The sequence below is a fragment of the Rhincodon typus genome, chromosome 42 (assembly GCF_021869965.1).
Source record: "Rhincodon typus isolate 14 chromosome 42, sRhiTyp1.1, whole genome shotgun sequence".
Lineage (NCBI taxonomy): Eukaryota > Metazoa > Chordata > Chondrichthyes > Orectolobiformes > Rhincodontidae > Rhincodon > Rhincodon typus.
Genome location: NC_063373.1, coordinates 5,779,099 through 5,806,850, shown reverse-complemented (window position 1 = coordinate 5,806,850; position 27,752 = coordinate 5,779,099). Strand labels below are relative to the sequence as shown.

The following is a 27,752-nucleotide window of genomic DNA, read 5'->3' as shown; positions in this document are numbered from 1 at the left end:
TTAACGTTGAAAACCGAGCTGGGGGAGGGTCACAAACAACAGTGGGGGAAAGACCCCCAGGAGGCAGCGGTTGTGTTGTGGGTGCGATTAACAGCCAGACCCCGACCCTGGCAGGTCACTTGTGGACCCGCTGGTGTGTCAGGAGGTAACAGGTCCGGGTGAAGCCCTTCCCGCACTTGGCGCAGGTGAACGGCCTCTCCCCGGTGTGAACCCGCTGGTGGGTGGTCAGATGAGACGACTGCCTGAAGCCGGCGCCGCAGCGGGAGCACCGGAACGGCCTCTCGTCGGTGTGGACCCGCTGGTGGAGGATCAGCTCGCCGGAGCTCTTGAAGCTCTTGCCGCAGTCGGTGCATTGGAAGGGCCTGTCGTCGGTGTGGACCCGCCGGTGGGAAACCAGCTCCCCGGAGCTCTTGAAGCGTTTCCCGCAGCCGGCGCACTGGAAGGGCCTCTCCTGCGTGTGTGAGCGCCGGTGGGACATCAGGTTCCCGGTGCTTTTGTAGCTCTTCCCGCATTCGGGGCAGCGGAAGGGCCTCTCCTCGGTGTGGGTGCATCGATGGGACGTGAGCTCCCCAGAGCTTCTGAAGGCTCCGCCGCACTCCGGGCAGCGGAAGGGCCTCTCGTCGGTGTGAAGCCTACGGTGGGCCAAGAGGTTCCCGGTGCTTTTGTAGCTCTTCCCGCATTCGGGGCAGGGGTAAGGCCTGTCCTGGGTGTGGACCAACTGGTGGCGGCTCAGCTCCCCGGGACCTTTGAAGCTCTTCAGGCAATCCGGGCATGGGAAAGGCCTCCGGTCGGTGTGGACCTGCCTGTGGGCCGTCAAGTTGCTGCCGCTCTTGAAGCGTTTGCCGCAGTCCGGGCAACCGAACGGCCTGGCCTCTCGGTGGACGCGCCGGTGGGACCGGAGATTGCTGGAACTCCTGTAGGCCTTCCCGCAATCCGGGCACGGGAAAGGCCTCCGGTCCGAGTGGAGGCGCTGGTGGGAGGCCAGGTCCCCGCCGCTCTTGAAGCGTTTGCCGCAGTCCGGGCACCGGAAGGGTCTCTCCTCGGTGTGAACCTGCTGGTGCCTGAGCAAGGTGGACGAGCGAGCGAAGCCCTTGCCGCACTGGGAGCAAGGGAACGGCCTGTCGCCGGTGTGACCGCGCCGGTGCCGGGACAGGTCGGACGATCGCCTGAAGCCTCGCCCGCACACACAGCACGCGTGCGGTTTCTGCACCGACGTGCTCTCCAGCTCCATGCTCAAAGCCCGGTGACCTTCAACCGAGCGACCCCGTCAGATCCTGACGCCGGTGTTTCCATCCGAGGCTCCCAACTTGCAAATCCAAACCACCACCATCGTCCCCCCCATCACTTCTCACTGCCTGTGGAGTTGATGTCAGACCGGAGGACAGTGAGTGAGGCAAACAGGATGTGACTTGTAAAAAAAAAACCCCAGCCTGATTGTTGTATCAACTCATCTGATGTCCATCAGGTCAGGGAACCTGCTACACCTAGGCAAGAATCTGTGGGAGACAGTGAGCAGGCAAGATCATAGAGAGAAAGAGGGGTGAGGGCGTAGGAGAGATGAGGGGACAGTGAGAGTCGGAGGGAGAAAAGAGTTTGGGATGGAAGGAGGAGGCGGGGGAAGCTAGCGAGACAAGGGGAGGGGAGAGATGGAGCGGTGAAAGAGGGAAGCCGACAGAGAGAGAGAGATGGCGAGGTGAGACGCAGGGGAGGAAGGAGGAGACAGAGAGATGGGGGGGGGGGGGGAAGAGGGAGAGAGGGAGAGGGCTGGAATGGAGAGAGGTGAGAGAGGAGAAGGCAGGGAGGGGAGGTAGGGAATGAGCGGGAGGAGGGAGGGAATGGGGGAAAGAGGGAAGGAGATGGAGAGGGGAGGAAGAGAAAGAGAGAAAGATGGTGAGGGGAGGGAGGGAAAGAGAGAGGGGAAGGAAGGAGAGGGAAAGAAAGAGGGGGAATAAGAGAGATAGAGGAGGAAGGGAAAGAGAGAGAGAGAACAGGGAGGGGAATGAGGAAAATAGAGAAGGGAAGGAGAGAGGAGAGGGAGGGAAAGAGGAAGGGGGAGGGAGGGAAAAGGGCGGAGTGTGACAGTGGAGAGGGAGAGAAAGAGAGAGGGAGGGGAGGGAGAGAAAGACAGAGAGATGAGGGAAGAAGGGAGAGAGGGGAGGAAGAGAGAGAGAGATGCAAGACAGAGGTGGGAGAAACAGTTGCAATGAGGAGTCAGGGTCCGTACCGACAATCAACGCCAAAATTTCCACACCCTCAACATCGAGCTCTGAGAGGGATTGGGGAGCAGGAATATGTGAACACCATAGGCTCTGATGTCCCACACCGCTCCCACCAACCCCCCCACCCCGCCCCCACCACCACCCCATCACACTCCATCCTGACTGGACTCATACCCAGAAAATTCTTCTGATTCAATATTGGGATAAAGAACAGATCCGACATACCTTCAGTCCTATCTCCAATCCTGAAGAACTGACTGCATCCTTCTCCCTGGCCACTCTCTCCTGCTCAATGTGACTGTTCACAACCCTGGAGTCATGTTTCACCCCAAAAATGTACAACAGAGTAACAGGATCTGCAGAGAGTAGTGCTGTAGAATAGAGAGACCTAGGGGTTCAGGTACATAATCGTTTGAAGTTTGCATCACATATAGACGGGGGGGGGGGGGGGGGGGGGGGGGATTAAGAAGATGATTAGAAGGCTTGCCTTTGTTGATCAGACCTTTTGAGTTTAGGAGTTGGGACGTTATGTTGAGGTTGTACATGACATTGGTGAGGCCTCTTCTGGAGTACTGTACCCAGTTCTGGTTGTCCTACTATAGGAAGGATATTATTAAGCTGGAGAGGGTTCAGAAGAGACTTACCAGGATGTTGCTGGGCATGGAGGGTTTGAGTAATAAGGAGAGGCTGGGACTTTTTTCTCGGGAGCATAGGAGGGGTGACCTTATAGATGTTAATAAAATCATGAGGGGCACAGATAAGGTGAATAGCCAGGGTCTTTTCAAAACTAGGGGCATATTTTTAAGGTGAGAGGAGAAAGATTTACGAAAGAGATGAGGGGCAATTTCTTTTTTACACAGAAAGTTGTTCGAGTGTGAAATGAACGGCCAGAGGAAGTGGCGGATGCAGGTATAATTACAACGTTTAAAAGCATTTGGACAAGTACATGGATAGGAAAGGTTTGGAGGGATATGGGCCCAGCAGCAGGCAGGCAGGTAGGACTGGTTTAGTTTGGGGATTATGGTCGGCGTGGACTGGTGACACTGAAGGGTCTGTTTCCGTGCAGTATGACTCTAAGTACTTGTGTCTAAAATTACATTGTGTGGAGAGTATCTGATTAGCAAACTGAGCGCCCCTTTTGACGTTTGTGGATTGGAAATACCTGGGCCTGACTGGGTCACAAAGGACTTAGGATAAACCCAGTAATTCCTCCTCCATCTCCATTCCAGCATAGACGGATACAAAGTTGGACACCTAAAGGTGAAAAGAAATTGGGGGGTGGGGGGAGGGAGGGAGGTGCTGGTTGGGGACCAGCTGGTTTGCATTTGCAGAGAGTCAACGGCGAAACAACAGCATTTGGAATATTGTGAGCAGCAGTTTTGGGCTCTGTATCTAAGGAAGGATGTGCTGGCCTTGGAAGGTGTCCAGAGGAGATTCACAAGAACGATCCTAGGCTTGTCATATGAGGAGCAGTTGAGGACTCGGGGCTTGTACTGGACGGAGTTTAGAAGGATGAAGCGGGGTCTTGATCGAAACCTCTCGCCCTGGATAGAGTGGATGTGGAGAAGATGTTTCCACCAGTAAGAGAGACCGAGGGCACAGCCTCAGAGTGAAGGGACAACTGAGATGAGGAGGAATTTCTACTGCCAGAGGGTGGTGAATCTGTGGAACTCATTGCTGCAGTGTGGAGGCCATGTCATTGAGTGTATTTAAGACAGAGATGGATGAGGTTCTTGATTGGTAAGGGGATCAAGAGTTATGGGGAGAAGACAGAATGGTGTTGGGAAACACATCCGCCATGATCGAATGGTGGAGCAGACTTGATGGGCCGACTGGCTTAATTCTGCTCCATGTATCTTATAAATGGCCCCCCTCTGTAGTGCAATCACTCGACGGCGACAGATACGAGAATCTGAACCAGGGACCAACTTCTGTAACAAACCCACACCATGATACAAATCAGTTTCTTAATCAATCCATCTGGGTTTAGATCTGTGAACAGTAAGAGAACGAAAGCCAAATACAGTGGTCGCTGGGCATCTGAAATGAAAAGAGCAAGCTGTGGGGACACTGAGCACCTTAGACTGCCAACCAGAAAGCGACAAGAGAGTCGACATTTCGACATGTGCAGAATTAATTACAATTAGGCTTCAGTGTTCTTTCCTGCTCGGAGGTGGAAGAGAAACTCTCTCGAATGCAGGAAAAAGCAATTCCTCGTGTCACGACACTGTGCCTTTAAGAGGGTATTTTGTCCTGTTTTTTTTTAAAGAGAGACTTTAAGACTGAGGTGGTCAGCTACTTACTTAGGAAGCCAGTAAAGTAAACAGCTTATGAGGCCTTGGGTTTTTTTTTTAAAATTGGAACAATAGAAGCAGCCTGGCTGGGTGTGGCCAGCTCTCACAGACCAGGATTCCTAGTTTTTTTTTGATTTTTAGGCTTAGTTTTAAGCAGTTGTTGTTGGAGTCTCAACAGAGCAGAAGTTGCTGGAGTTTTGAAGAAGGAGAAGCTACCTTTTCTCTCTCTCGGTTACAGCTAGAAGCTGGGGTTCTCTCTGCTGCTGGATTGCCTGTGAGACAAATCTATTTTTCTGAATTTGCCTTTTTGGCAAGGGATGTGTTTAGGAGATGTTACTGCTAATGGAACAGCTAATTAGTAATAGGTGCTGTACCCCAGACACGCCTGTTCCCTCCATCGCTGCTTCAGATGTCAGATCAGTCTTCCTGGGAGTCAACCCAAGGAAAGTGATGGGTCCAGACGGTGTCCCCAGCTGAGCACTCAGATCCTGTGTGGACCAACAGGCGGAAGTATTCACCGTCATCTTCAACCTCTCCCTCCTACAAGCCAAAGTCCCCACCTGCTTCAAGAAGACCACCATCATCCCTGTATCCAAGAAAGCACATGCAGTGTGCCTTAATGACTACCGCCCAGTGGCTCTGACCTCGATAATCGTGAAGTGCTTCAAGAGGTTGGTCACGGCCCACATCAACTCCAGTCTCCCAGCCCGCCTCGAGCCCTTACGATTTGCCTACCGACGTAACAGGTCCACAGAGGATGCTATATCCCTAGCCTTGCACTCATCCCTGGAACATCTGGACATCAAAGACGCCTGTGTCAGACTCCTGCTCCGTGATTACAGCTCCACTTTCAACACCATTATCCCCTCTGGATTGATCTCAAAACTCTGTAACCTTGGTCTCGCTCCGCCCTCTGCAACTGGATCCTCAGCTTTCTGACCCACAGGCCGCAATCAGAGAGGATAGGTAACTGCACCTCCTCCACAATAACACTCAACACTAGAGCTCCCCAAGGATGCATCCTCAGCCCCCTACTGTACTCCCTTTACACCTATGACCCTTTACAATTAATCAATCAATCACTCTGTTATTCTGTTAAGTTTTCCAATTTGACCAGTCAAATTGCATGTGGAACTTCACATTTGCCTTTAAAATAAGAAAAAGTTAGGGGTCTAAGCTACCTTCTTAAATATTTTGAAGGGGCTTGGCCTGCCCCATAACATTGACCATGGGAAGACTGCAGCTGGAAAATCAACACCGAGGCCTACTGCCCTTCGGCCCACTGACTCTGTACAAGCACCTAACATTTCAAATCCCATTTACCTGCACTTAGCCGACAGCCTTGCATGTCTTGCGATGGCAATTGCTCATATAAACACTTAAGAAGCAGCACAACTCCAGTTGGAAGCTTCATTTAGATGCGGTGGCAGAAGTTACAGTAAAATATCAAACTTTATCAAAGGCAGAGGAAATTAGAGAGCAGCAGAGAGGTGATCACGGAGGACTGAGATGAAACAGAGCACAGGATGGGTGTGGACCAGATCCCCAGCACAGGAGCTTCGCCAACTCCAAGTCACAAAACTAGAACACAGATCACAAAACTCTAAACTGCAGAAGAATGTTCCCTAATACTCACCTCTGAAATAATTTCATTTCCAAATTTCAAATCTCCTGTTGGTGCCTGTAGTTGGAACGATGTCAGGAGTACAGCAGTCAGAGAAATGTCTAGTTCCCTGCAAAAGGAATTTGCAAAGTTTCAGTCAAGGTTAAAAAATCAGAAGAGACAAACGTTTCTCTTGGTTTGAGTTTGCTGTGAGGAGATCCTCTACTTCGCATGCTGTGTGAAACGACTTTGCAAAATGCATCACTGCCAGTTTAGGGTAGAAATTCACAACATTCTCTCTCCTGTTTCCTGGTTTGAGATTACTTAAGCAGTACTGGAAACAGTTCAATTAAGATTCATTCTTGGAATGAAGGGCTTTGTCCAGTCAACAAACTTTCTAAACTCTTTGGAGTTTAGAAGAATGTGAGGTGATTATCCTGAAATGTGTGTGAATCTGAGGGGATTGACAGGTATCCAGGCACAGTATCTAAATAAAGAGGCCTCCCACTTAAGATTGAGATGAGGAGAAATTTCTTCTCTCAGAGGTTCATTAATCTTTGGAAGTCTCTCCCACAGAGAGCAGTGGTCATTTAATACATTTAAGGCAGAATTTTAATCTAGCCATGGTCTTAATCAATGGTAGCGTCATACAGTCAATCAATATGTAGATGGCCCTACTAGAGAAGGGGCAAAATGTGACCTCCTCTTGGGAAATAAGGTAGGGCAAGTGACTGAGGTGTTAGTGGGGGAACCACTGATCATAATTCCGTTAGTTTTAAAATAGTTATGGAAAAGGATAGGTCTGGTCCATAAATTAAAGTTCTAAATTTTGATGGTATTAGACAGGAACTTATAAAAGTTGAATGGCAGAGGCTGTTTGCAGGTAAAGGGACATCTAGCAAGTGGGAAGCTTTCAAAAGTGAGATAACGAGAGTTCAGGGCTAGCATGTTCCAGTTAGTGTGAAAGGCAAGGCTAGCAGGAGTAGGAAACGCTGGATGGCTAGAGATGTTGAGTCAAATGACAAAACAGGCATATGGTAGGTATAGGCAGCTGGGATTGAGTGAATCCCTTGAGGAGTGTAGCGGGTGGAGGAGAATACTTAAGAAAGAAATCACAAGGGCAAAAAGGGGGCATGAGAGATCTTTATCAGATAAGGTAAAGAGAATCCAAAGAGATTCTACAAGTATATTATGAGGCAAAAGAGTAACTAGGGAGATAATAGGGCTCCTTAAACATTAATGAGGCTGTCTCTGTGTGGATCAACAGCAGATGGGTGAGATCCTAAATGAACATTTCTCGTCAGTATTTACTGTGGAGATAAACGTGGAAGGGTGGGGACTTTAAATCTCCATCCATTCCTCACTAGGTTACAAACATGGTCTATCACGTGTGCTGCACTCTGCTGTACCAAGTCGGAGTTTGTGAACCCACCCTTCTCCATGTTGGGCAGTCAAAGATTAGGAACGTGGGGCTAAAGTGTTCAGCACCTCCTATAGGAGTTGGAACTACATATACATGACACCCCAAGGCCCTTGAGAAGAACTATCAATGCTGTTTCAGACAGATTCTCCGCATCAGCTGGAAGGAAAGGCATGCAAACATTAGCACCCTCGAAGGAGCCAAAAGCGCCAGCAACAAGGCCACGATCATCCGAAACCAACTCTGCTAGGCCAGCCATGTGCCTGGGATGTCCGACTTTGAAAGCAAATCTCTCTCACCCAGCTCAAGGAAGGCCCTCGGATGAGAGGACAAAGGAAGCAATTCAAAGGCTCCCCTCGAGAAATGCAACTGAGGGGTAACTTTTTCACGCAGGGGGTGGTGTGTGTATGGAAAGAGCTGCTAGAGAAAGTGATGGAGGCTGGTACAATTACAACATTTAAAGGGTTTAGAGGGATATGGGCCACATGCTGGCAAACGGGACTGGATTAATTTAGGATATCTATTTGGCATGGACAGGTTGGACCGAAGGTTCTGTTTCCATGCTGCACAGAGCTATGACTCTATATTTCACCCTTGGGCAACCGTCTGTGTGGAGTTTGCACATTCTCCCTGTGTCTGCATGGGTTTCCTCCCACAGTCCAAAGATGTGCAGGTTGGGATGGATTGGCCAAGCTAAATTGCCCATAGTGTCCAGGGATGTTTAGGCTAGGTGGGTTAGACATAGGAGATGCAGTGGTCGGGGAATGGGTGTGGGTGGGATGCTCTTTGGAGGGGCGGTGTGGACTTGTTGGGCCGAATGGCCTGATTCCACACTGTAGGGATTCCATGACGATATGAAACGAAGCCGATATTGTCCCGGGCGCTAGGACCCAGTGGAGAGGTAAATCAGACGCCCTGGAAGCTCTGCCCTATCCTGGTTGTCACGCATGCGCACTGCTCCCAGCGGATCCAACATGGCGGCCGTTCTGCCGAAGCTGATCCCGGGCAAAGGCCCCGGGGTCACAAATGGGGCAGTTTCAGGTTATTAATCGAGGTTAGAAGTGTTTAGTAAGTGTTTATAATCCATCCCGGTCCCCCCGCCGGCTCCAGCGCTCCCTCCGCGGTCCCGCATCCTCACCACCTGCAGGAGACGATAAAAAACAGCGTTCTCTATCTGCAGTTCCTACTGTCTCTGACCCTGGTGGTCACTGTCACTGCGCATGCTCCAGCAACGGCGTGGCATTGCGCATGCGCACCGCTCGCCTGTGACCTGGATAGGGGACATTCTTCACCGTGCGGAATGGTGGGTAAAGACACTGCCATTACTGCACGACCATTTCTGTCCCGCTATGATCTGGCGATTACGCAATTTTTTGGCGGTGGGGGAAGCGGGCCAATCAATAAAATTAGGAACCCAATTGCAAAAGTGAGGTTGCCATAGTTGCAGAGCACTGCAGTCTCATTAGAGGGAGTGAATGGGCGGTGGATTGAACCTGGGGACCACCACACCTCAGGCGAGAGGTGGGTTTGAGAAGACGAAACCTGCACGATGACGTCAGCCGGTGCATGGAATCTGACTTGCGCAGTTGATGCTGTACACCACAAACCAGCCACCTGACCACTACATGAAATTGTAGTGCAATAGCAGTGGAGTAAAAGACAATAGTCCCGAGAATGTATGTAGACAAAAAAAATTCTACAGTGGTAAGTTTATGTCCAATGAAAGAAGAGGGTACTTTTCAACCTAGTTCTTGCAAATTAGGTAGGTCAAGTGTCAATCTTGTGACGATACTGTGGCTTTAAGAGGTTATTTTGGACTGTTTTGTTTTTAAGGAGCGGTGCTATTGAAAACTCATAAGGTAAACAATTTGAGGCCTTGTGTTTTTTAAAAAAAGCTGGAACAACAAAAGCAGCTTGAATGGGTGTGGTCAATATCATGTTTGATGATAATTGTCAATGTATTGTGAAGTTTAAGGTGATATCTAAAGGAACAAAGAATACCCCAGAATAAGGCCTTAGAAGGAAAAAACACCATTCAAAGTGGTGAGAAATCATATACGTGTTGTGTGTGTTGAAGAAGCTTCAGCTGATAGGTGGCCTGTTGAAAAAAAGCACATCCACACTGGAGAGACACCATGGAAATGTCAGGATTGTGGGAAGAATTCAATTTCTCAGATGAGGTGGAATGTCATTGACACAGTCATATCAGGAACAAGCATTCACTTGTTATCTGTGTGGGAGGGATTCGTTCAGTTATCCGACCTGCCAAGACACCAGCAAGTTCATATTGATGAGAGACCTTTTAAATTTGTGGGAACTGTTGTAAAAGTCTCACAGAACTGATGTTAAATCAACCTGTTCACTCTGATGACAGACTGAGGGACCAAGTAGCCTGATCCTGCACCTCATTCATATGTTCCCTCCCTTCTCTCTTTTCCCTCCCCAATACACATGCACTCTCTCACTCTTTCCCTTCCCTCTCTTTGCTTCCTCTCCATTTTGCTCCCCCCTCTCTCTCTCATGGTCGCTTGGTATCACGCACTCTCCATCTACCCCTTCTCCTGTGCTGGCTTTCTCTTGTCCCAATCTCTCCTGTTCCTTGTCTTTATCGTAACCTCTCTCGCTCTCTTCCCTGCCCCAACTCAAACTCTTGCTCTTGTGTTTCACTCTTTCTCTTGCCTGCCTCTCTCCTTTGTCCTCTCACTTCCTTGCCCCCCCCCACCTTTGTCAGTTACCCCTTATCTCTCACCTTATGTCTCCATCTCTTGCTTCACTGTCGCTATTGCCTCACCCCTCACAATCTTACCTCTCCTTTGCCTGACTCTCTCCTGTCTTCGCCCACCTCTCCACATCCACTCAATACCCACTCAACTGTTTCTCAACCCTACCATACCCTCTCTCACCCTGGCTACCCTCTTTACTCTGTGATCCTTTCTCTCTCTCTCTCTGCCCTGCTGAGCCCCAGATTCTCAATTTCTCTCTACCCTCTTTTCTTTCTTTGTGTCTCTTTCATCACCTCTGTCCCTTCTCCCGTAAAGACCGCAGTTCTGTGTAGGTCCAAACCAGGTGTCAAGTTCCCTTCCCTGATGGACATGAGTGAAACTGTTTGATCTCTACAATAATCCAACAATTTTCATTTTTAACCTTTCCTGGTGGCAACCCCACAAATTACCAGATTCATAGAGTCATACAGCACAGAAACAGACCCTTTGGCCCAACTTGTCCATGCCGACCAGATATCCTAAATTTGTCAAGTCCCATTTGCCAGCATTTGGCCCATATCCCTCTAAACCCTTCCTATTCATGTACCCATCCAGATGCCTTTTAAATGTTGTCATTCTACCAGCCTCTACCACTTCCTCTGGCAGCTCAGTCAATACATGCGCCACCCTCTGCGTGAAAAGTTGCCCCTTATGTCCCTTTTAAATCTTTCCCCTTTCACCTTAAACTTATACCCTCTAGTTTTGTACTCCCATATCCTGGGAAAAAGACCTTGATTATTCACCCTATCAATGCCCCTCGTGATTTTACAAACCTCTATAAAGGTCACCCCTCAGCATCCAACGCTCTGGGGAAATAGCCTCAGCCTATTCAGCGTCTCCCTATTGCTCGAACACTCCAAACGTGGCAATATCCTTGTAAATCTTTTCTGAACCCTTTTAAGTTTAACAACATCTTTCTTATAGCAGGGAGACCAGAATTGAATGCAGTATTCCAAAATTGGCCTAACCAATGTCCTGTACAGTAGCAACATGATATTGCAACTCTTATACTCGATGCACTGACTAATAAAGGTAATTGGCCAAACACCTTCTTCACTTTCCTGTCTACCTATGATTCATCTTCAAGTAACTATGGTCTCTTTGTTCAGCAACTTTCCTCAGGACCTTACCATTAAGTGTATAAGTCTTGCCCTGATTTGCCTTTCCAAAATGCAGCACCTCACACTTATCTAAATTAAACTCCATCTGCCACTCCTTAGTCCATCGGCCCATCTGTTCAAGGACCCCTTATACTCAGAGGTAACCTTCTTTACTGTTTGCTATGCCTCCAATTTTTGTTTAGCTTGATTTCACAACTTGCCTTTGAATCTTTACAGGACTACTCTCACTCCCTGTTTTCCATTTCAAATCAATTTCACAGGTCTTTAGAAGGGAGGATTTGCGGTCAGGAGACTGAAAATAAACATATCGTCAGGATCCAACAGAACTGCCCAACTGACTTGAATGTCGTGAGATTTTGAACATGGACGTCAAAAGCACCGTTCACTCTGCAGAGCAGCCATACCTGTACTCTGTGTGTGGGCGAGTTTTCAGTCAATCACCTGGCCTCAACAGACACAAGCTCAGTCAAGTCGAGGGAAAACCATGGAAATGTGAAGATAGTGGGAAAGGATTCAGGTCATCGACAAAGCTGGGAACTCATAGGCATGGTGACACCGAGGAGACACTTTTCACCTGTTCCGAGTGTGGGAAGGGATTCGCCCGGCCATCCGCTCTGCACGTACACCAGCGGGTCCACACCGAGGAGAGGCCTTTTAAATGCCCAGATTGCGGGAAGTGCTACAGAAGTTCCGGGGAGCTGATGCGCCATCAACGTGTTCACACCGACGAGAGACCTTTTAAATGCCCGGACTGCGGGAAGTGCTTTATAAGTTCCACCGATCTGGCATCCCATCGACGTGTTCACTCTGAAGAGAGGCCTTTCAAATGCTCACACTGTGGGAAGTGCTTTAAAAGTTCTGGGGAACTGATGTCCCACCAACGTGTTCACACGGACGAGAGATCTTTCAAGTGCCCGCACTGCGGGAAGTGCTTTAAAAGGTCCAGGGAACTGACACGTCATCGACATGTTCACACTGGGGAGAGACCTTTCAAATGTTCGGACTGCAGGAAGTCCTTCATAAGTTCCTGCGATCTGATGACCCACCGACGTGTTCACACGAATGAGAGACCTTTCAAGTGCCCGGACTGCAGGAAGTGCTTTAAAAGTTCTGGGGAGCTGATGTCCCACCAGCGGATCCACACCAAGGAGAGGCCGTTCCGGTGCTCCCGCTGCGGGACTGGGTTCAGGTGGTCGTCGGCACTCACTGAGCACCAGCGCATTCACACCGGGGAGAGGCCCTTCTCCTGCACCGAGTGCGGGAAGAGGTTCATTCGTTCATCCGCCCTACTGAGGCACCGGAGAGTTCACACCGCGGAGAGACCGTTCAAGTGCCCAGAGTGCTGGACCGTCTCCAAAAACCCCTGGGGACTCACATCCCGAAGCATTCAGTCTGAGGAGAGACTGTTGAGGTGCTCCGACTGTGGGACTAAATTCAGATCATCGTCTTGACTTTTTTTTTTAAAAAATTATTCCTTCACAGGATGAGGGCATGGCTGGCTAGGCAGCATTTATTGCCCATCCCAGAGGGCAGTTAAAAGTCAACCACATTGCTGTGGGTCTACAGTCATGTGTAGGCCAGACCACGTAAGGACAGCAGTTTCCTTCCCTTAGGGATATTAGTGAACCACATGGGTTTTTCCAACAATTGACAATGGATTCACACACCCGTAGTGGGATTCAAACCTGGGACTCATTACCTAGGTCTCTGGATTAATAGTCTAGTGATAATACCACTAAGCCATTGCCCCCCTTTGATTCACCAAACACCAATGCTCTCGTGCTGTAGAGTGGTGACCCCCATCCCCAACCCCATCCCCATTCCCCCTCCACCCCACGCACACGCACACGCACACACACACACACACACACACACACACACTGAACATAGGGTCTCAGTTCAGTCATAGTTATACAACACAGAAACACACCCTTCGGTCCAACCAGTCCATGCTGACCATAATCCCAAGTCAAACTACTCGCACCTGCCTGCGCTTGGCCCACATCCCTCCAAACATTTCTTGTTCATGTACTTATCGAAATGTCTTTTAAACATTGTAACTGTACCCACATCCACCACTTCCTCTGGAAGTTCATTCCACACATGAATCACACGCTTGTGTTAAAAAAAAAGCATCGTTTCTTTTTTTAAATCTTTCTCCTCTCACCGTAAAACTATGTCCCCTAGCCTTGAAATCCTCCACCCTAGGAAAAAGACACATGCCATTCACCTTATCTATGCTCCTCATGATTTTATAAACCTCTATAAGGTCACTCCTCAACCTCCTATGCTCCAGTGGAAAAAGTCCCAGCCTATCCAGCCTTTCCTTATAACTCAAGCCCTCCATTCCTGGCCACATCCTGGTAAATCTCTTCTGAACCTTCTCCAGCTTAATAAGACCTTTCCTATAACAGAGCGACCAGAACTGCAGATAGCGCTCCAGAAGAGGCCTCACCAATGTGTTGTACAACCTCAATGTAATGGCCCAACTCCTATACTCAAAGGTGTGAGCGATGAAGGCCAACATGCTAAATGCCTTCTTAACTACCCAGTCTACATGTGATGCAAACTTCAAAGAATTATATCCCTGAACCCTTCAGTCTCTGTGTTCTACAACACTACCCAGGGCACTGCCATTAATTGTGTAAGTCCTGCTGTTGTATGTTTTACCAAAAATGCAATACCTCGCATTTGTACAAATTAAACTCATCTGCCACTCCTCAGCCCATTGACCCAATTAATCAAGATCCCTTTGCAATCTTAGATAACTTTCTTCGCTGTCCACTATACTACCAATTTTGGTGTCATCTGCAAACTTTGTAACTGTGCTTCCTATATTCCCATTTAATTCATTTTTACAAATGACAAAGAAAAATGGACCCAGTGCTGATCCCTGTGGAAAACCGCTGGTCACAGGCCTGTATAGGTCCAACATGTCCTCCCTGCTCTTATAATCTACGCCATGACTGATAAGTGCAAGGGGCCCGTTTTCCTCCTCCCCCACCCTAAGTCCTGCCACCTTCAGGGATCGTGCTCTGTGGACAAGCACCTGAAGATCCCTCTGAGCTTCCTAGTGTCCTACCATTCATTGTGGAGTCCCTTAGCTTGTTCCTTCATCTCCCACCTTTGAATCCTTGATTTTATTAACTCATCCTCGGGGGAACATTCCTGGGGGGGTGAACCTCTGAAATTCCTTCCTTAAATCGCTCGATGACTCCTCTGCCTTTCTCCTGATTGAGTCATAAAGCATGGAAACAGACCCTTTGATCCAACTAGTCCATGTCAACCATGATCCCAAACTAGGCTAGTCCCACCTGCCTGCGCTTGGCCCATATCTTTCAAAACATTTCTTATTCATGGACTTATCCAAATGCCTTTTAAACATTGTAACTGTACCTACACCCACCATTTCCTCTGGAAGTTCGTTCCACACAGAAGCCACTCTATATGCTCACGTCTTTTTTTGAAAATTTCTCCTCTCACCTTAAAAATATGCCCCCACGGAAAACACATCTGCCATTCACCTTGTCTGTGCCACTCATGATTTTATAAACTTTTGTAAGGTCACCCCTCAACCTCCTATATTCCAGTGAAAAAAAAGCCCCAGCCTATCCAGTCTCTCCTTATAATTTCCAGCAATGTCCTTACTCCCTCGGTCACTCACAGCCTCCCAGTCCTTTCCGTCTCCTGTTAATAAACCAGCAGTGCTGTGAAGAGGCTCAAATCTTACATAATACAGATGGGGAGCAGGTAGACGTTCCTGTTGGGGCTGCAGCGCTAGGCACACTGCTCGTGCTTCATAGCACTTACTAAAAACGACCTCCCCATCAAGATTTTGGGCCAGAGATAGCAGGAACTGCAGATGCTGGAGAATCTGAGAATAACACGGTGTAGAGCTGGACGAACACAGCAGGGCCAAGCAGCATCATAGGAGCAGAGAGGCTGACGTTTCGGGCCGAGACCCTTCTCAAGATTTTGGCCCCTCCCCCTTTTCCACCGCCTGACGTCAATCAGTGTCAGACATCACTTCCTGAAACACCTTGAGACGTTTCATTCAACTTCATTTGCGAATAAAAAGTTGCTGCTGTTTCACGGTGGTCATTTTGTATAAAGTAAGACTCCACAAAGTGCACGCACCAGCAGAGCTACCTCTTTCGCTCAGTGATTCTGTCCTGCGGTTCTGCGATGTCTTGTTCAACTACCCTCGAATCTGATCGCAGTGCAGCGCGAAGTGGAGATCATCCAGTCCGCCTTGGCCCTTTTAAAGAGAAATCCACGGAATTCCCACTCCCTGCCCCTTCCCACGTCGCCTCGGACAAACCTCCAGCTGCTGTCTCTGTGAGACACAAGCTCTTGTCACCCTGGGGAAGTAACCGTGGAGACGTGGCGACTGCGGGAAGGGATTCAACTCGTCCAACTACATTAATAGTCTGCTATGATTTTGTTTATTTGTTGTCGCGTGTATCTTGTTGCAAAATACAGTGAAAGGTATCGTATAGTGTCGCCACTCTCCAGTGCCGTCTTAAAACACAGAAAAATGAGCCAAAACGTAGAACAGAAAGGCAGAGAAATGAAAGAATAAAGAACACGTCAGACTTTACAGTCCTCCCTGTTCAGTGCTCCATCATAGGCCTGGTGGTCAGGCACGGGTCTCCTTCACCGTGCTGCCAACACAACTGAGCTAAGTAACAAAAATAAAAAAACAAAAAAGCGAGAAGAGAGAAAAAAAATAGAAAAGAAACAAAAAGTAAAGCGGACAGAGTGTATGAGCTCAGAAGCCTTACTCCACTGCCATTTTACTGGAAGATTACATTCACGGTCAGAGTCCTGTTACTTTAAGATTCAGGACATGATCACATTAATATTCAGCTACAGCAATAGTTAGGACCTTTAAAGGAATCGAACACTGATTATTTCTATAATAATGGAGGTTATTTACATTACAGGATCTAATTATTTGGACAGCTCCCGTTGTATTAGAAACATGTTGCCAATTCCACCAATAATCAGGAATCTCATACATCAAACATATCAGAATTCTTTCCGGTAATAATCGGAGCTGTAGTATTATCAGTATTCAGGTTCCTGTTACATTATAGTCATTCACTAATTATGTCCATCATACCAAAACAAAAACAGAAGTTGCTGGAAAAGTGCAGCAGGTCTGTCAACATCTGTGGAGAGAAATCAGAGTTAAGATCCAGTGACTCTTCCTCAGAACTTGACCCAAAACGTTAACTCTTTCATAGAGTAATAGAGATGTACAGCATGGAAATAGATTCTTTGGTCCAACTCGTCTATTCTGGCCAGATATCCTAAATTAATCCAGTCCCATTTGCCAGCATTTGGCCCATATTCCTCTAAACCCTTCCTATTCATGTCCCCATCCACATGCCTTTCAAATGTAGTCATTGTACCAGCCTCCACCACTTCCTCTGGCAGCTCGTTCCATACATGCACCAGCATCTGCATGAAAAAGTTGCCCCTTAGGTCCCTTTTAAATCTTTCCCCTCTCACCTTAAAACTATGTCCTCTAGTTTTATATTTCCCCACCCTAGGAAAAAGACCTTGTGTATTTACCCTATCTGTGCCCCTCATGATTTTACAAACTTCTATAAGGTCACTCCTCAGCTTCCGATGCTCCAGAGAAAATAGCCCAGCCTATTACGCCTCTTCCTTACAACTCAAACCCTCCAACCCTGGCAACATCCTTGTAAATCTTTTCTGAACCCTTTCAATTTTCACAACATAGCAGGGAGACCAGAATTGTGCACAGAATTCCAAAAGTAGCCTAACCAATGTCCTGTACAGTCACAACATGACCTCCCAACTCCTACACTCAATGCACTGACCGATAAAGGCAAGCGTCCCAAATGCCTTCTTCACTATCCTGTCTACTTGTGACTTCACTTTCAAGGAACAATGAACCTGCACTCCAAGGTCTCTTTGTTCAGCAACCCTCCCCAGTCCCTTACAATTAATTGTATAAGAACTGCCCTGATTTGCCTTTCCAAAATGCAGCACCTCACCTTTATCGAAATTAAACTCCATCTGCCACACCTTGGCTAATTGGCCTATCTGACCAATGTCCCATTGTACTCTGAGGTAACCTTCTCCACTGTCCACTATACCTCCAATTTTGGTATCATGTGCAAACTTACTAAACATACCTCCTATGCTCACATCCAAATCATTTATATAAATGATGAAAAGCAATGGAGCCAGCACCGATCCTTGTGGCACACCACTAGTGGCAGGCCTCCAGTCTGAAAAGCAACTCTCCACCACCACCCTCTGTCTTCTACCTTTGAGCCAGTTCTGTATTCAAATGGCTGGTTCTCCCCATATTCCATCTGATATTCCTTGCTAACCAGTCTACCATGAAGAACCTCGCTGAATGTCTTACTGAAGTCCATATAGATCACATCCACCGCTCTGTCCTCATCAATCCTCTTTGTTACTTCTTCAACCAACTCAATCAAGTGTTCTGTCTCTGAGAAGCTGCTCTCTCCTCCTCTGTCTCTCTCTGGATGGTCAGCTGGTCTCCTCATAAGGCCTCCAGAAGGTTCAAGGGAGCAGTCTTCAGGTGAACCCTTCCTTTTGTACCTTTTTTTGATGGTTTTTCTGGAATTTTCTATAGTTCTGGCCAATCAGGGAGATACATTTAATAGTTTGAAACATTGTCAGTCATTTGAATGGCTTGCTACTGTTTGTTTATTTGTGTAGCAGGCCCTGGTGCCTTTCTGTCTGGGCCCTTCTCTGTATGGTGAATAAGTTGTTGGGGGTATGTTTGTCCAGAATAACTGTTGCTTTTACATTATGCTAATGTTATTGGCACCTGGCTGCCGTGTTTGCAATATTTCTGGTGTGTAGGTTTTGGAAGTTCAGCATTTTACTTGGCCAATGTACCCAGCGTCCCTTGCTGCTTTGCCAAGTTAGCGATCTATCTGTGTTTTAGCAGCCAGGATGCTTCTACACCTCCCACCCTTCCTCTTAACAACTCTGATTCTCACCTCGCAGAACTTTAGCTTGGAGTCACACAAACGCTTAAAACAGGCTCACAGCAGGAAATATTTGGGATGCAGTGATGTGGTACAATCTCTTTTTGAACTTTAAAAGCACCGGGCTCATTTCTCATCTCGTCGTTCAACATCACACCTCCCCGTTCTCTCTCACTGAAAGAAGTTATCATCATTCACAGTTATCAGAGATCATCATGGAGTGTTGAATTTGGTGCAGACATCTGTTTCTATCTATTCCTCATCCTGAAATTGTCTGATATGGTGCTGTCAGGTTGTACAGCACAGGGTGCATCGTTACATAAAAGGTCGGATGAAACTGAGAGGTTTTGGTGAATTTTTTTTCAACTTGTTGTAGTCGAGAACTTTTTTTTCAGATCTACTGAGCTAAAGAGGCAAGTCCTGTTCCCTACACCTCTCTTGTAGCTGGTGCATGGAGAAGATCATGTTCCCTGTCAATCTGCATTTCTGGATACACTTGGTCTGCAAATAGATGAAGTCTTTTCAACATGACCCCAGTGAAGGCCTTTCCATTGACCACGAATGATGTCCCTGCAGTGAGTGCAATCTCCTACAGTACCTTTGTTCTTGATAAATTGTGAGTTTTTTTTTGCATCAGAGATATCCTGTGGAATGGGCCAGCAGAGGAGGAGGCATCCATAGAGTCATACAGTACAGAAACAGACCCTTTGGTCCAACCAGTTCGTGATCCCGAACTAAACTAGTCCCACCTGCCTGGTCCTAGACCATGTCGCTCCAAACATTTCCTATTCGTCTACTTATCCAAACGTCTTTTAAATCTTGTAACTGTACCCACATCCACCACTTCCTCTGGGCTCTAGGACACATGCCACATGCTGTGCAGTTGAAAGCCATCGTTTCAGTGAACTGACTGTTGTGACATGAGGTCAGACATCTGAGTGAATCCCTTTCCGCACATGGAGCAGGCAATCTGTCTCTCCCCAGTAAGGATCTCATTGCTGTTTTGCAAGGTTGCCTTGAATGCCTGAACCTCATTCCACAGGTAGCACATCAGCTGAGGGGCATCGTGTCCATGTGAGCTCGTCGGTGTGACGCAGGACTGAAATAGGTTTTACTAAAGTCCAACTAAATGTCTACTACTGTGCCCTCATCCATCTTCTTGGTTACTTCCTCAAAAAACTCAGTCAAGATTGTGAGACATGATTCCCCTCGCACAAAACGATGCTGACTATCCCTAATCATTCCCTTGCCTCTCCAAATGCACATAAATCCTATCTTTCAGAATCACTTCCAACAACGAACCCACCACCAAAGTCAGACTCTCAGTTTTTGGTTAAAAGTTCTGGTTGCACTGTTATAGGGAGGATATTATGAAGCTGGAGAGGGTTCAGAAGAGATTTACTGGGATATTGCCGGGAATGGAGGGTTTGAGTTATAAGAAGAGGCTGGGACTTTTTTCACTGGAGCATAGGAGGCTGAGGGGCGACCTTATAGAGGTTGATAAAATCACGAGGGGTGTAGATAAGGTGAATGCTAGGTGTCTTTTCCCTAGAGTGGGGGAATTTCAAGACTAGAGGGGCATATTTTTAAGGTGAAAGGAGAAAGATTTAAAAAAAGACATGGGGGCACATTTGTTTTTTTACACAGACCTTTATTGAAAAAGGGAGGGAGACAAAGAACAGGTAACTCTAGGCCAGTTAGCTTAACATTGGTCAATGAGAAAGTATCAGACTCTATTGGAAAAGTATCAGACTCTATTAGAAAGGGCGTAATTCAATGTAAAGGGGAAATCATGTCTGACAATTTTAGTCATGATGTGGAAGTGCTAATGTTGGACTGAGGTGGACAAAGTCAGAAGTCACATGACACTAGATTATAATCCAACAGGTTTATTTGGAATTACAAGCTTTCGGAGCCTCACTCCTTCTTCAGCTGAAGTGAAGGGAAGTGCGCTTCCCTCCACTTCACCTGACGAAGGACTGAGGCTCTGAAAGCTTGTAATTCCAAATAAGCCGGTGTTGTGTGACTTCCAACTTTGACAAATTTAGTGGAATTCTTTGAGGAGACAACAAGATAAAAGAGAGCAGGATGTCATGTTTGGGTTTCCAACAGGTGTCTGATAAGGTTACACACATCAATCAACCTAGTAAGATCAGAGCCCCTGGTGTTTGGAGTTAATATTAACATGGATAGAGGATCTGGCTGACTAACATAACAAGTTAACTCATGTTTAGAAGGCACTATACTTGCTGAGGGCATTGCCAAATAAAGGAGTTAGAGAGAATGAAATTGGACCTCTGAAAACCAAAAAAAATCCTCAAGAAATGACAGAGATAACAAGGTGTGGAGCTGGATGAACACAGCAGGCCAAGCAGCATCAGAGGAGCAGGAAGGCTGACGTTTTGGGCCTAGACCCTTTTTCAGAAATGGTCAAGAAATTTCCTCAAGAAATGACATTTTGATGACTTTTCAAAATCTGCCATTTGTACAGTAGCATAGATTCACCAGTAGATGGTGGTGTTGCATCATTTTATTCACCGAGAGAGTACGTGAGAGAGAGTCATTAACACTTTCATTCATTCAACCTTGCAGTCAAAGTATCTCCCACGGCATACACAAACACAAATGTACATACATATAGATAGATACATACAGACACTCGGACACATACACAGACAGACAAACACAGGCACACACATAGATAAAAACACACATTGAAAAAAAATTATGCTGAGGATCTCTGGACATTTTCGTTTTCTTTTGGATGTTTATTTTATTCTCTTTTTGAAAATAAATTCTGGCTTTGTATTGTAAGATCGCTGTAGAATTTGTACACTTTTCACTGTACTCCTGATCGATGGTCACTCTGCCTTATTTCCTTGACTTTCTCTAACTGCCCTGCCTTTAGCAGCAGCTTCAAACATCTCGAGTAACCAGGATGTTGCCAGGAATGGAGGGTTTGGATTATAAGGACAGGTTGGGTCTTTTTCCACTGGAGCGTAGGAGGTTGAGGTGTGACCTTATAAGGGTTTATAAAATAATGAGGGGCGTGGATAAAGTGAGTGACAAAAGTCTTTTCCCTCAGGTGGAGGGAGTTCAAAACTTTTTAAGGTGAGAGGAGAAAGTTTTGGAAAGGACATGAGGGGCAATTTTTTTTTTTACAGAGACAGTGGTTCGTATGTGGAATGAACTTCCAGAGGAAGTGGTGGATATGGGTGGAGTTAAAACATTTAAAAGACATTTGGATAAGTTCATGAATTGAAAAGGTTTGGAGGGATATGGGCCAACCACCGACAGGTGGGACTAGTTTAGTTTCGGAACATCGTCAGCATGGATTGGTTGGACTGAAGGGTTTGTTTCTGTGCTGTATGACTCTATCAGAGCTTCACTGAATTTCTCCCAAAGACAAATCTCTTATTCATTGTTTTCCCCAATCCCCAACCTTTGTTATAACTCGTCCTCTAGTTGGTGCTCCAGGTTACAGGCCATTCCCTTGGGGTCTGTTCCCAGGAAGAACTTACAAGTCCAAGTCCAAACCCATCTCCCCACATTGTGTCTGTTCATAAGGCATCCCCTGACACTGCGCATGCTCCAGACCCTGGGCTACTGTCCATGCTCGAGCTATCCCATAGGAGTGGTTACAGAAGGCTGCTGACCAATAAGAAGGGGCGGGACTGGAGGACCAAGTGGGTGCAGCATCTCCTCCAGCCAATCAGAGTCAATGAGGGAGCGGGTTGGAGGACCGAGCAGGAGGCGCTGCTCTGACTTTTAAACTCAAGGAAATAGTAATGTAGTGCTAAACCCACTGGGACTATTAATACAGGAGAGTATTCTGGAAAATGTGGCTTCAAATCCCAACATGGACTGGCAGAAGATACATCTGGACTTGAAAGTTAATCTCAGAACTGCCCTCCTCCAAACTCTTCCCTCAGGCAGAAGATACAGAAGCCTGAACACATGCACCAACAGGTTCAAGAACAACTTCTTCCCTGCCGTTATTCGACTGATGAGTAGACTATTTAACTTCAAATAATGTTGATCTTGCTTTGCACACCTCCTGTGTAGTGTAACCTGTATGCCTCGCTCTGTCTAAGTACCCTATGATCTGTATGCCCATGTTTGCTATGATCTGCCTGTGCTGCTCCCTGTACTTAGATACACATGACTACAATAAATCAAATCGAAAAGAAACGGTGACCATGAAACCACCATCAGTTGTCATGAAAAACCACCTGAATCACACATGCCCTTCAGGTAAAGAAATTTTTACTTGTGACCTCTAACATGTGAGTCATGGTTCACTGCAACATTGATGACCCTGAAATGGTTAAGAGAGCAATCCAGTTCAAAGTACCTTTCAGTGACTGTTTTCAAGCCATGAAATAATGAGGAGCACAAAAAATACACCAGTGTTCCAGATTTATACCAGATTTTTTTTGTTTTTTACACACAGGGTGGTTCTCCTGTGGAATGAACTTCCTGAGGAAGTGGCGGATGTGGGCACATTTGCAACGTTTAAAAGACACTTGGATAAGTAAATGAGCAGGAAAGGTTTGGAGGGATATGGGCCAGGAGCAGGCAGGTGGGACTAGTTGAGTTTGGAATTATGCTTGGCACGATTGGTTGGACCAGAGGGTCTCTTTCCATGCTGTATGACTCTATGAAATATGAGGAGGAGGCTCAAAGGGAGCAGGAAAGAGTTTCAGGAGCAAGTTGACTGATGAAGAGGAGACAGGAGATGTTACAGAGGTGGGAGCAGATCTGGTTCAGAAATCCCAGCTCCATGCTGGGGTGATGCCTCCACTCGTGGATTGGCCAGCTCCTGGCTTATATGCTGTTCTGATGCTGGCACCTGAGAAGAAGGAACATTAACAATATGATTAAGTAGTTGACGGTTTAGAGGGAATAGACTGGAAGGAGGAGGTGGTTCTCATGGTACAAAAAAAGCACTGAGGTGACTTTTCTTATTATTCATTCACGGGATGAGGGCGTCGCTGGCCAGGCCAGCATTCATTGCCCCATCCCTAATTGCCCAGAGGGCAGTTAAGAGTCAACCACATTGCTGTGGGCCTGGAGTCACATGTAGGCCAGACCAGGTAAGGATGGCAGTTTCCTTCCCTAAAGGGCATGAGTGAACCAGATGAGTTTTTCCAACAATTGATAATGGTTTTGTGGTCATTAGACTTTTAATTTCAGATTTTTATTGAATTCAAATTTCACCATCTGCAGTGACAAAATTTGAATCCAGGTTCCCAGAACATCACCAGGGATTCTGGATTAACAGTCCAGCGATAATACCCACTAGGCCATCCCCCGACAGGGGCGTTATAGGGACAAGGAACAACTAGAGAAAGATGAGCGATTGCAGATCAATCAAAGGGGAATGTTTAGAGATATTTTCGTCCAGTGGATGAGTAGGAGGGAAGCAGTTGAGACATAAGATCACAGTGCCATAGAATCTCTGTGAGAGATTCCTTCACGTTGTTGGGATGTAGCAGTCAGGAAAGAGAGCCATTTGGAAGTAACTTCATCTGGGAAACTAATCTGTTTTAAGAAATATTAAAAAGACTCAACACACTCCATTTGCCCACAGAGCTCATCTGTTTGACGTTTATCCAGAATGCCAATTTCTATAACTGGGCTGAAACGCAAGCAGAAACAGACCCCAGTGAACAAGGTTCGGTCCCGAATGTGATTAACAGAAGAGCCCCATTGCTGCAGTCACTTGTGAACCTGCTGGTGTGTTAGTAGGTGGGAGGAACGGGTGAACCCCTTCCCACACTCAGTGCAGGTGAACGGCCTCTCCCCAGTGTGAATTCGCTGGTGGACAGTGAGTTCGGAGGACCGCCTGAACCCAGTCCCACAGTGACAACACGTGAATGGTCTCTCGTCAGTGTGCACACGTTGATGAGACGTCAGTTCCCAGGAGCTTTTGTAATGTTTCCCACAGTCTGGGCATGTAAATGGCCTCTCCCCGGTATGGACTCGCTGGTGAGTGAGCAGGGTGGACGACTGAGTGAATCCCTTCCCGCATTCGGAGCAGGTGAACGGCCTCTCCCCGGTGTGTGTTCGCTGGTGTTTCAGGAGGTGGGATGAGGTAGAGAACCCCTTCCCGCACTCGGAGCAGGTGAATGGCCTGGCCCCGGTGTGGATTCTCTGGTGTTTCAGCAGGTTGGACGAGGTAAAGAATCCCATCCCGCACTCGGAACAGGCGAACGGCCTCTCCCCGGTGTGACTGCGCCGGTGAATTTCCAGCTCGAACGGGTAATTGAATCCCTTCCCACAGTCCCCGCATTTCCAGGATTTCTCCCCAGTGTGCCTGCGCTTGTGTTTAGACAGACCTGAGGACTGGCTGAAGCCTTGTCCACACGTGGGGCAAGTGTACGGTTTCTCTCCACTGCAAACAGCACTTTCTCCTTCCATGTTGAAAATCCGATGATGGTCGGGTTCGAGCAACTCCCTCAGATGTTTGTTTTCAGTTTCTCCCCTGCTGAATTCTCTCCCGTTCTCATACAGTACGCTGCGAACTTGTTTTGAAACAGAAATAAAAAGGGAGTGAGAGACAACCGACTAAAAGATGAAAGGAGGTTGTTAAATCGAGCTGATTGAACCTGATTAATTTGTGGGCCTGGGGACTTGAAAGCAGTGACAATGAAAGGTGCTGGACTATCATAGAAACACAACTTGTTCACTAATGTTTGTCAGGGGTGGGAACCTACCACCTAGACTGGGCCTACACAGGACAGAGGCATCTGTAGGAGGAGAAATGTAGATACGTGAAGAGAGAAAGAAAGATAGAGAAAAGGAAAGAGAGACAGAGAGTGAGAGAGTCACACAGCACAGAAACTGACCCTTTGGTCCAAGCCAACCATAATCCCAAGTTAAGCTAGTCCCAGCTGCCTGAGCTTGGTCCGTATCACTCCAAACATTTCATATTCATGTACTTATCTAAATGTCTTTTAAGTGGTATAACTGGATCCGAATCCACCACTTCCTCTGGAAGTTCATTCCACACATGAACCAACCTCTGTGTAAAAGGAGTGCCACTCGTGTCTTTTTTTAAAAAATCTTTCTTCTCTCAACTTAAAAATGTGACCCAAAGTCTTGAAATCCCCACCCTAGGGAAAAGACACCTGCCATTCACAGTATCTATACCTCTCATGAATTTATAAACCTCTACAAAGTCACCCCTCAACCTCCTGTGTGCCAGTGAAAAAAGTCCCTGCCTCTCCTTATCACGCAAACTTTCCATACCCGGCAACATCTTGGTAAATCTCTTTCTGAACCCTCTCCAGCTAAATAATATCCTTCCTATTACAGGGTGACCAGAACTGGACACAGTACTCCAGAAGAGGCCTGAACAACCTCAACATGACATTCAGAAAGAACAGACAGAAAGAGAGACAGAAAGGAAGAGGGAAGGAAACAGAAAGAGGAAAAGAGAAAGGAGAGAGATATGGTTGAGTCACAGGATGAAGGAAAGGGATGTTATATACCTTAGCTCAACAGAATCTTCAAAACCCTCAACCTCCACCATTTAGAAAGAAAAAGGTAACCGGTTAACGTGTGCACCATTCTTCATGTCCCACACAGTCCTGATCTATCGGACATGCAGGACTACGTGAGCAGAAATTTATTCCAGCTACATTCTGAGCCATTTGAAACCATTGTCTTCAGGTCCTGCTACAAGGTCCTCTTGCCAGGCACCATTTCCATCTTTCTCCCCATCAACCAAACCAGACTACTCACAGGCACAATGTCATATGTGAATCCAGAGGTCATGTTGTGGCTGTATAGGACATTGGTGAGGCCAATTTTGGAATACTGTGTTCAATTTCTGGTCTCCCTGCTGTAAGAAAGACGTTAAACTTGAAAAGGTGCAGAAAAAGATTGACGAAGGCATTGCCGGGGTTGGGGGTTTGAGCTATAGGGAGAAAAACCCATTTGGTTCACTAATGTCCTTTAGGGAAGGGAACTGCCATCCTTACCTGGTCTGGCCTACATGCGACTCTAGACCCACAGCAATGTGGTTGACTCTTAACCCTCTGGGCAATTAGGGATGGGCAATAAATGCTGCCTCGCCAGTTACGCCCTCATCCCATAAATTAATAAACTGAATTTTAAAAATCCGTTGTTATAGTTGATACAAATTCCTCATCTCTGTCTTCAATGCGCAACCCCTCACTCTGAGATGATGCCCTCCGGTCCTCGACTCTCCCACAAGGAGAAACAACCTCTCCACACCCTCCCTGTCAAGGTTCCCCTATGTTCCAATAAGGTCTCCTCTCATTCCTCTAAACTCCAGCTGAGTGCATCATGATTGCATTGAATGGCAGAGGGGAGTCAATGGGCTGAATGTCCTACTTCTGCTCCTATACCGTTAGAGGGACAATGACAACAAAAATCTCGGGGGCATTGACTGACCTCCAACAAAACCACAACCATCTTCCATTGCGCTGCTGGCGGCCACGCATGCACAATCGGAAAGGCGCCGGCAACACGGAAATTGCGCCTGCGCACTCGAAACATGCCGGCGCGGCTGCTGACGGCTGCACGTGCGCACCGCCTCACGCCGTCGCCGTTATTAAAGATGGCGCCCAGGCCTCAAGATGGACAAAAGCCCTCGCAGCTGCTAGTGCGAACACTCGTCGCAAACAAAAGAGATCGGTCCTCGCGTATTTTGAGTTTGGGACGCGTACTGGAGTATTTATGAAACCTTCCACCCCTCTCTCTCTCCTCCTACTTCACCTCAGGAAGATCCCGTTTCCCCCCTCCCCGTTCACTTACCGCCTGCGGATCCGAACGAACAAACTTCACTCGCGGCCATGACCGGCAACGCGCATGCGTCCGGTAAGACGCCATCCACTAGACCAATAGAGGGAAAGGGGCGGGCCTGAAGGACGGCGTCAGGGGTGGTGGGTCTCCAACCAATGAGAGCAGGAGGGGGCGGGCCTGGAGGACTAAATGGCAGCTGGTGATCCTCCAATCAATCCGTGTCAATGCGAGGTTGGTCCTCCAACCAATCAGAGCGAAAGAAATGATAAGCGGCTGACGCTTCAACCAATCGGAACGAAAAGAGGTAATGAGTGGCTGAAGACCCAACCAATTGGAGTGAAAGGGGTGGGGCTAGTCTGCTAACAATTGCGGGAACACGTTGCAACAAAGGACTGTTCAGGGCAGGATAGGGGAAAGCGAGCAATGTTAAAACTGGCAAATAACACACTGTTTCAGAGATAGTAGGAACTGCAGATGCTGGAGAATCTGAGATAACAAGGTGTAGAGCTGGATGAACACAGCAGGCCAAGCAGCATCATAGGAGCAGGAAGGCTGAC

The 27,752-nt window shown here is 47.3% G+C and overlaps 2 protein-coding genes across 3 annotated transcripts; one reads left to right on the top strand and one right to left on the bottom strand.

Moving 5' to 3' along the window:
* Window positions 1-27,256, bottom strand: LOC109923483 (zinc finger protein 271-like). Its single transcript, XM_048619103.1, has 4 exons — window positions 27,208-27,256; window positions 24,146-24,947; window positions 6,150-6,246; window positions 1-1,264 (listed from the first exon to the last, which is right to left on the bottom strand). Exons 1-4 carry the CDS (start codon window positions 27,245-27,247, stop codon window positions 116-118), a joined length of 2,088 nt encoding a protein of 695 aa, XP_048475060.1. The 5' UTR covers window positions 27,248-27,256; the 3' UTR covers window positions 1-115.
* LOC109926484 (gastrula zinc finger protein XlCGF17.1-like) lies at window positions 8,504-13,551 on the top strand. Of its 2 annotated transcripts, none has more exons than XM_048619238.1 (2): window positions 8,504-8,590; window positions 11,680-13,551. In XM_048619238.1, exon 2 carries the CDS (start codon window positions 11,782-11,784, stop codon window positions 12,868-12,870), a length of 1,089 nt encoding a protein of 362 aa, XP_048475195.1. In that variant the 5' UTR covers window positions 8,504-8,590; window positions 11,680-11,781; the 3' UTR covers window positions 12,871-13,551. The 2 variants fall into 2 exon arrangements, with proteins under 2 accessions (XP_048475195.1, XP_048475196.1); XM_048619239.1 differs by having other exon boundaries at window positions 8,504-8,604; window positions 11,680-12,913.
* Window positions 27,257-27,752: the final 496 nt, after the last annotated feature.

Bases quoted from the DNA above. Each gene is read 5' to 3' on its own strand.
- LOC109926484 (XM_048619238.1), top strand. From the start codon at position 11,782: ATGGACGTCAAAAGCACCGTTCACTCTGCAGAGCAGCCATACCTGTAC.
- LOC109923483 (XM_048619103.1), bottom strand. From the start codon at position 27,247: ATGGCCGCGAGTGAAGTTTGTTCGTTCGGATCCGCAGGCG. The intron at 6,247-24,145 runs GTGACTGCAGCA...TTCCTTTTGCAG, and splicing joins ACACACCAGCAGGTTCACAA to GGAACTAGACATTTCTCTGA. The intron at 1,265-6,149 runs GTGAGTATTAGG...AGGATCTGACGG, and splicing joins GAAATGAAATTATTTCAGAG to GGTCGCTCGGTTGAAGGTCA.